Source organism: Heterocephalus glaber, unplaced genomic scaffold (assembly GCF_053883595.1).
Source record: "Heterocephalus glaber isolate CG9 unplaced genomic scaffold, H.glaber_assembly_v1.0 deba00001504, whole genome shotgun sequence".
In the NCBI taxonomy this organism is placed as follows: Eukaryota; Metazoa; Chordata; class Mammalia; order Rodentia; family Bathyergidae; genus Heterocephalus; species Heterocephalus glaber.
In genome coordinates this window covers 71,435,451-71,444,772 of record NW_028258324.1, presented here as the reverse complement: position 1 = coordinate 71,444,772, position 9,322 = coordinate 71,435,451, and the positions used below count along the sequence as shown (strand labels likewise).

Below are 9,322 nucleotides of genomic sequence, written 5' to 3'. Positions count from 1 at the left end.
GGCTTCAATGAACAGGGATTTTTCAGATAATAACGTTAAGAAAAGAGCTTTTCAGTCAGGTGTGATGGCGCACACCTGTGATTCCAGTGCTCTGAGGGGCTGAGGCAGGAGGATCACAAGTTTGAGCACTGGCCTGGACAACTGAGCAAAGTAGTGAGACCCTGTCTCACAATCAAAAAGTAAAATTAGAAAGAGAGGGGGTGTGGTTCAGTGTGAAGGCCCTGGGTTCAATCCCCACTATCGCAAAACAAAAACAAACCTTTTCCATGTCTGCCTGAGAACAGTGCTAGTAGGAACCAGAAAGCTGCTAAAAGAATTTATTCCCAAGCCCTGCTTGATTCCTGCTTCACAAAGGTTCTAATGGCAAAGATGAGCAAGTGTGTGCCTTATTTCATCACTTGCTTAAGTTGGGGGGGCACCCCTATGACCCCAACACTGTGGGAAGCTGATGCAGCAGGATTGCAAGTTTGAGCCCAGCCTGGGCAATTAGGTGACTTAGTGAAATTCTGTCTCAAAAACTGTAAGACGCAGACAAAACTTACAAATATCAGGGCTCCAAGGCAAGCAACACTGACTACTGTGTTTGCTGAATGATTTCCACTGTGTCAGGAGAAATGTCCTATCAGACACATCTTTAATTTTATAATGGAACCCAACGTAAAACCGGGTTTCTATTACAGAAATTAACATAGCTAAACTAGCTAAATCTATTTTTGATGACTGAAAAGCACTTACAGTATTTTTGAGTTCTTTCAAGAGGGACATTTTGAGAATTGAAGTTCATGAGTCTGCTGATAGGTAGAAGTCCTTGTACACTGCCTTCCTGGCAGGAGAAAAGAGCTTTTTCTGGGAAGTCTCCCAGGTCTGCCCCTGGCCCTCTCCCCAGGACTTCCTGCGCAGCATCGGGCAAGCTCTGGTGGCACTGGTTCAAACCCAGAGTGGAAGTTAGACAGAAATGAAAACTGACTCTGAGGAAACTCTGGGGGGGAACAGCTATAACAGAGAAGAGGGGGATCCAAGAGAATTGTTTTCTTTTCTGGATTACCATGTCTTCTTTTCCCTCCACAGGTGGGAAAAAGCTATCTTGAAATCTTGTATCACTAATACTCAGGGCCTTAAAGGATTCTCCAAACATCTCTGGGTTCCCCAGGGCTCCACAGCATGGACAGGAAAAGCCACATGTGGCGTTCCCCAGCTGTTGGGCCGAGTGTGCCTGTGTTTTCATGAGTGAGAACGTGTTTTGGGCAGACTCTGCACTGGGGAGAGCCCCGGATGTGAATGGGGCCCCCTTAGGGCCTGGTTTTGAGGTGGCAAAAAAGGCCCCGGGACCTCAGCCCTCAGGGCAGAGTGGAAACCCTGTTGCAGGAAGCTCCTAGATTCTTGGCCCTTGATAGCTTCAGACAGAACACAACTTGGAACAACCCTGGGTCCCGAGACCTGTTTGCGATTTGGGGAACCCGTAACTTACCATTTCCAAAGTGGTCTCCTTCAAAGTCAAAGGCTTGAAGTTGGACGTTCATTGTTTTCAGCTGAAGCTGGGCGGACAGCTGTGTGCTCTGCTTGCTCACACACTTGAAGGAATGGCCGACCACTGTCTCAAACATCACCATCCCTGTTTTCAACCCTTGGAAAGCTTTCTCTGAAGAGAAAAAGTGAGGTACATGCAAGAATCCTGACACTCTCTGCAGAGTTCCAATGGTACGGGCTGTCCATGGGCCACCAAATGGTTTCCTTCAAACATGGCCTTCTGGGGGTCCCACTACCTTCTCTTCCGGCAAACAACCCGTGTGTAGAGACTTTGAGGACAACTCTGCCTTATGACGCACACACCCTTTAAAGGAGGTGATACTTCAAGGTAGATGGGGTTCAATATTTTAATCACATAATGAACTTCATTTGCTCTAATTTCACATTTGCCAAGCACTCTTTTGAGTATAATTTGGTTTCTTGAATGGGGAGAAAACTCATTGGCCAGAGGATGACTGAGATCTAGAATAGTTTTTCCCCCTCCCTGGGTCTAAATTAATTTCTGGTTTGATTTTTCCCTTCCTTTGGCTCTTGAGGGACTACTGCCCTGTCATGGGTTAAAATCTGGTCCCTGCTCAGTGATAACGTTAGCTAAGCTGTGTTAGCACTCACAGTATTTATTCCCCAGACCACACGAAGACAGCAAATGAGTTCTCAATAAATCATTGACAAAATTCTCTTGAATATCAATATAACATGGTGAGTATTTTAAGTAGATATTACTCCACATTTTCATTTCTTGGCAAAGTTCTTTAGTGTATGATAGTTAATTTTTGGTTTTTTTAGACCGGGTCTCACTATGGCCTTGATCTCACTGTGTAGCCCAGGGTGGCCTTGAACTTGGGGTGATCCTCCTGTCTCAGCCTCCTGAGTGCTGGGATTGCAGGTGTGTACCACAATGCCTGGTAAAATACTTAATTAATAAAAGAATGTTTAAGCCAATCAAAAGATAGAATTTTGCAAAGGAGAGAATAAACATGACAACCACTGGGCCAGTCCCCGGTGCAGAGGAGGGTTTGTAAATGTCTGTTATCTAAGACTCAGCTTTTTGGAGAAACATCTGAGGCCTCCCAGAGACTCACTGGACTTTCTTGGGAGCATCATCTCTCCAGAAATGAACATTGTAGGATGTTTTCAACTTGCCCCAGAATGGGTAATTCCCCATACAGCATCCAAAGTGAACCTTTGTAAATGTAAATCTCCTCCACCATTCCATACACCAGACCTTCCCATCGCCTCCTTTCACACTTCAGAATAAATCCAGAGTCCTTTGCTGCCTTGCCCACCGTTCCCATGTCCTCAGCCTCCCCATCTGCGTGTGCTCATGCTTGGGCATTCTGGCACCCTGCTGATCACTAGGTGCCTTAACAAGCTCACCCTGCTGGGTGTGGGCATCAGTTGCTCTTGCCATCTGGCAAGAGCATCCCCAGATGGAGACCCCTCTGTTCAAACCTCACCTCTTCAGAGTGCCTGGACCGCCCCCTAAAGTCTTCTCTGAGGCGGACTGGAAGTCACTTTCTGTGCCTCTCCCTCCTGCTTGGTTTGCTCAGGGAGCTCACCACCACTGAATAGTGCAATGCAAGTTAAGGTGTTTGTGCGTGTCCTCTTCCCTTCTAGAATGTAAGCTCCACAAGGGCAGGAACTAACTGCTGGATCCCCAATGCCTAAGGCAGCACCTATTATGTTGTTGTAGAAGGAATGGATGATTTCAAGAGTACAGAATAACTTGCATTGTCAACAGCAGATCTGTTAAAGAGTCAAAACACTTGTTATTGTTGCTGATAATGTTCTCTAGCAGATGGCTTACCTGAAGTCCACACAGGTAGTAAATAAATCCGCCTAGGTATCATTGTAGGCAACTTTTTCATTTTGTTTCTTAGAAGCAGCATCAAAAGTTTTCAGACGCAGTGTAAAGTAAGCTAACCAGAAACATAGTGTCATTGTCAGTCCAACAGCCATTCTTGCATTACTAACCTGGATTTGAGACAGTCAGATAGGCTCCTACTTCACTGATATAATATGAATTTTCTTCCTGCAAAAGAGAAGTTTGTTAGCCATTTTTATGTTTATGATCCTGGCTTACAAATTTGTTTGGTCAGGGTTTGCATTAGCCAGCTTTTTGTTACTGTGACAAAATACCTGACAAAATCAACTTAGAGGAGGAAAGGTTTATTTTGGCTCATAGTTACAGAGGTTTCAATCAATGGTTGGCTGGTTCCATTGTTTGGGGTCTGCAGCGAGGCAGAAACATCATGGTGAAAGTGTGTGGTAGAGAAAGCTGCTCATCTGACAGCAGCCAGGAAGCGGAGAGAGAAAGATCCAGAGCAGAAGTGGCCAGGAACCAGACACAGTCCCTGAGATCAGGCTCCCATGATCCACCCCTTCAGTTAGGCCTTACTTCCTGTGTCTATCATCTCCTGATAATGCCTCCAAATTATGATCTCATAATTGACCTTAATCCACTGATAAAATCAAAGTCCTCAGGATACAATCACTTTCTGCAAGCCCCTCAGCATCTAAGTCTTCAACTCAATGAACCTTTGGGGGTGGTATTTTAGATAACAACTGTAACAGAGTTCCGCCTCTTAAATCCTCTATAGGGAGGTTTTGGGTTCTGAGCCATATGTGTTGCAAAATTCTGAAAAAAGTGAACACATTCCATAATAAAAAATAAGTAATAACTTATCCCTGGCTCCAAATTTCTTTATTGCTTATTTGTCACTACAGCCTAAAACTCAAATTCTACCACTGTAACTTGAGTCCTTTCAGTTGTGCTGAGTTGCCCTGTTAAAGTGCATGTAGCCGGAGGCATTTACAGCAGCAGCACAGCAAGATGTACTCGAGGGGCTTTGAACCTGGCTGGCCAGGGAAGCAGTGGGGGTGGATAGAGCTGTCCTTCTTTCTGGGCTGTCTCCATCTGTCCCTACCCCTTCCAGGCCCCACCCCACTCCCACCAAAAAGTAAAAACATCAGGATGTTTTTCACTGTCCATTGCTTTGTGTTTTAATAAACAATTTGCAGTGACCAAAAAAAAAAAAAAAAGTGCATGTAGCCGGGAGATGGAGGGGTTGGAGGGGCACACCGAGCTTTCACGAGTAATTGACATCTACACTTTGGGGTTCTCTACCTGGAGACCGCTCATCCTCAAAAGTATGTTGAGTAGACTCCACGGGGTTCACAGACCTTCTGGGGAAAAATGCATGTGTGTTTTCCTGGGTAGGATGTCAGTTGTGTTAAAGAGATTAATAGGTCTATGTTTTAGCCAGGAATGGTAGCACATGTCTTGTAATTACAGCACTCTGGGAAGCTGAGGCAGGAGGACCACAAATTTGAGCCCAGCCTGGGCATCTTAGCCACTTAGTGAGACCCTGTCTCAAAAGAAAAAATGCAGGGAAGTAGCTCAGTATGTAGGCTACGGGTTTAATCCTCAGTAACACACACAGACAGACAGACACACACACAGAGGGTATGTTCCTAAAATGGGGCCACTGAGAGGTATTCTGGGAAGAAATGGTTTCCCTGGAGAGGGTTCCAGTTTGAAACACAGAGCAGTGTCCCACACTTTATCAAAGCACTGCCCTTTTAGAAAAACAAAACAGCCAGGTGTGGGGTCGCACAGCTGTAAATCCAGCACTCTCAGAGTCTGAGGCAGAGAGACTGCAAATTTGAGCCCAGCCCGGGCAATTTAGTACCTCAGCAAGACCCTGTTTCCAAATAAAAAATTAAAAAAGGCTGAGGATGCAGTTCAGTGTGAAGGCCCTGGATGGTTTAATCCCCAGTACTGCAACAAACAAACAAACAAGTAAACAAACTACTAAGCACCCTGAAAACCTGCTGAAAGACCGAAGGTATGAAATATTCAAGGAGACTGAACTGAAGTATGAAAGGGTAATTGAGAAGGGAATCCACTCATTCATTCATTGTAGGCAACTATGTTTCTTCATTTTTTTAGTGGTGGGTACTGAATTCAGGGGTTCGAGCATGCTAAGCATCCACCTGTCACTGAACTACAGCCCTCAACTTGTCTCTGTTTTTTTTTTTTTTTTGGTACCAGGGATTGAACTCGGGACCTTGTGCTTTTGAGGCAGGCGGCGGAACCACTGAGCTAAATCCCCAGTCCCATTGTCTCCATTTTTTAAACTTGATGATTTACACTGTCCTCCCGAGAAAGAGAAGCAAACAATGGCAGAGTAACCAAAATCAGAATCTGAGATGAAATTACTTTTAGAAATTTCAAATCTAGTCATTAAAGAAATTCAACAATAATAATCCCGATCACATGACAGTCTGCTTGGGGATGAGGTGATGATTTACTGCACATTACAGTCTGTTTTAGTAAGGTCACAGCTACCCGAACTCTGAGCCCTGAACCCTACAGTTCATCCAGTCACCTACCACATGCTGGGGGCCTAGCTCATGCCAGGCCTGGGACAGGCACTTGAATGAACTGTTTAATCCTCACAACTGTGAGTGGAAAGTGGGGTTTAGTGACTGGCCCAGGGTCACATCCCTAAGAAGTGGCAGGCGCTGGGCATGTAGCTCAGTGGTGCCATGCCTGCCTGGCAAGTGCAAGGTCCTGAGTTCGATCCCCGGTACCAAGAAACCAAAAGTATTATTTGATAAGCAAACAGATATATCCAAATCAGATTCTCTATTTTGGCACAGTGGCACTGTGCCTGCCTCCAAAGCGCAAGGTCCTGAGTTTGTATCCTTGGTACAAAAAAAAAAAGTGGGCCAGGGATTTAGTTCAGTGGTTCCTGCACCTGTCTTGAAAATGCAAGGTCCCGAGTTCAATCCCCTGTACCAAAAAAAAAAAAGTGTTTGGAGAAGATACAACCTCCAGCGGCCTTTCTCCAAGTGTAGCCTTTATATCCAGTCCATGCCAGTGTTGTTCTGGGCCCTGGAGACGACCAACCTGCCCCCTCCAGGTACTCGGTCTCATGGGTCTTGAAAGCAAGTTGGATGAAAAGAATCTATAAAAACTGAACCAGGCGCGGTGGTGCACATCTGTAATTCCGACACTTTCCAAGTCACAGACTCTCAGGATGCAGAGTTTCGTAGTTGCCTACAACCACCTGGCCATCCAGTCTCAGAGCAAGGCACAAGCGTTCCTGGCCGCCACAGACCCCAGCCCGATGACACCAGGAAAGAGACCCTCCTGCTTCAGGCGGGACCTGGTTTCAGTTAGGAACTTACTAAAATTTCTTTCCTAAATTCCCTATGTGATTAATTTAAAGTCCCTGAGGAAATGCCGATCTTCCACAAAGGACAGGAAGACATTTTGCAATTCCAAAGTAACTTCTGAGTGAAAATGTTAATAAGCATCACAGTTATCCTAGTTCCCTAAACCCCAGGAGTAACTTTTGTGCAAGGAAAAGGGCATCCAAACTCTCACTTCCTTCTTGCTTGAATGCTACCAGTTTATCTCCTTTACAATAAATTCCAAGACTTCCCCATGGCCACCAAGAACCGAGGACCAAGGAGGTGAGGGGCTGGTTCCTTGCTGCAATAGGACCTGGCTTCCTGATGGCAGTGCAGTATTCACAAATCACCAACAGGATCCTCTCGTGTTCTTTGAACCATCTCCAGATTGCTTATAATATCTAACAGAGTGTAAACGGTATGTAAATGGCTGTTAAATTACACTGCTGAGGGAATAATGACAGGAAAAACGTCCGTACACATTCAGTACCAATGCAAATCTTATGCTGAGTATTTTCCCTTAGCTGTTGGCTGAATCCATACATGTGGACCCTGCAGACACAGTACCGAGTGCAAACCCTTCCCAAAGTTACAAGTGAGTGTTTTCAAAACAAACTACCCAGGAAGGAAGTTGTGGGAAGAGGAGGGAAGAGAGCTGTGTTTGTCTTGACCTTGAAGGGTCTGAACAACTTTCAGTGAGTCTCCCTAATCAAATAGGACACCAGCAGGGAAAGGTTTTCAATTCTTTAGAAAGCAAAATCAAGGAGAATGAGATAGGAAATCCACCTGCTTGACCCCACCACTGGCCAAATAGACGCTCGGCACTTCTGCATACGTACTCTGGGTCACCCTTCTGCAGCCCAACAAACAGGCCCGGCTGACAGGGCTTAGCAGATTCCTCTTGAGACCGGAGATCTCTTTGTTACTGTTGTTGTTTTTGGTACCGGGATCAAACTCAGGACCTTGGCCTTGCCAGGCAGGGGAGGTGCCGCTGAGCTCAATCCCCGGGCCTGTTTTGCTTTTTTGAAACAGGGTCTTGCTAGTGTTTCAGGGTGGCCTTCCACTGACTATGTAGCCCAGACTGGCCTTGAACTCCTGGAGATCATCCTGCCTCAGCCTCCCCAGCACTGGGATTACAAGTGTGCGCCACCAGCCTGGCTCTAGACCAGGGGTCTCTGAAATGCAGGGTTTACTGAGTCCTGGACCAGGTCTAGAGAGTGGTTGGAAAATGTTCACTGGATCTAGAGCTAAGAACATTTTTATAAAGAGAATTTTGGGAAGGAGAGCATAAAATTTTTTTTCCTTGAACCGACTGGCTCTAGCTAGTAAAGGCGGGAGAATGTGAAGCTGGGAAGCCTAAGGAAGGGAGGGAGGAGGAAGAGGAGCACTGCTCCAGATCGGCTGGGGGTGGGCACAGGATGGGATACCTGGGGAGGGGCCGAGAGGGATTTGAGTGAAGGTTTTAATATAAATCCAGGAATGGGAACCGCACATTGTCTGTCTGGCCCGCAGCTGTAACTGATTAACCTCCTCCATCTCACCTTCCCTCCAGCCTCCAGCCCTTGTAATTACATTTAGGATGTCTCAGATTTTTTTTTCTTATCCATCCTTTTTTTTTTTTTTTTGAGACTAGGCCTTGCTATGTGGTTCAGGCTGGCCTTGAACTCACTATGTAGCCCAGGTTGGACTTGAACTCAGGGCAATCTTCCTGCCTCAGCCTCCTGCGTGCTGGGTGCTGGGACTACAGGTGTGTGCCACCGCGCCCTGCTACCACCCCTCTTATGGAAAATGAAACTGAGGCTCAGAGATCACCAGCCATCTGTCTGTGATCACAGAACAAATGATACGGATGATTTGGGTGTTGACTGAGACATTAGGAGGCAGATTTTTCTTGATACTGTTGTCATTGGTTGTATTTTTATTAAGAAATGAGAAATTACTATACATGGCTTGATATCTGGAACTTTAGCTTTTGCCTCCCAGGAGAAACTGGCAATGTCTAAAGACACTCTGGGGTGTCAAACTGGGTGCAGTGTGTCACTGTCATTTAACAGGTCAGAGGCCAGGGGTGTTGTTAGACACCTTATGTGACGACCCCCACAACAAAGAAAGATCTGTTCCCAAATGTTAAGAATTGGCCATTTGGAGAGTAGCAACATTCGAAAAGTGACACACTGCATTCTAGAGCCCATCTTCCTTTTGGAAAAATTGGCAAGGCTCTCCTGTCTAAACGTATTTCATCTAATATGTTTGTTAGGGTACAGGTCACAGAATCGGGGTCCAGGGTTAAATCTGGCCTATAGCTATATTTTGTTTGGCCACCATGGTGTTTGAATCTTTAAAAAAAATATGTTACTAGGGCTGGGGATTTAGCTCAGTGGTTCCACCGCCTGCCTCGCAAGTGTAAGGACCCAAGTTCAATCCCTGGTACGCGCCCCCCCCCCCGCAAAAAAAATGTTACTAACATTTTAAAAAATCACCTGCTTTTATTAAAAGATCTGGATCGCTGCCTCTTCTTAGCAGTCAGCCTCTCATTACCACCTGAGAGAGGTGTACATGAAATATTTAACAACTGGCCTGGGGATTTAGCTCA

The 9,322-nt window shown here is 45.8% G+C and overlaps 1 protein-coding gene across 2 annotated transcripts in view; it reads right to left on the bottom strand.

Annotated features, from left to right (window-relative positions):
- The window catches only part of Lamp3 (lysosome associated membrane protein 3), a 33,656-nt gene that overhangs the window by 12,261 nt on the left and 12,073 nt on the right, over nt 1-9,322 (bottom strand). For both annotated transcript variants that reach the window (XM_004834927.3, XM_004834928.3), the window contains exons 4-5: nt 3,502-3,559; nt 1,469-1,639 (exon numbers count right to left, since the gene is read on the bottom strand). In XM_004834927.3, the coding sequence (XP_004834984.2) occupies nt 1,469-1,639; nt 3,502-3,559 (229 nt within the window). The remainder of the gene's footprint in view (nt 1-1,468; nt 1,640-3,501; nt 3,560-9,322) is intronic.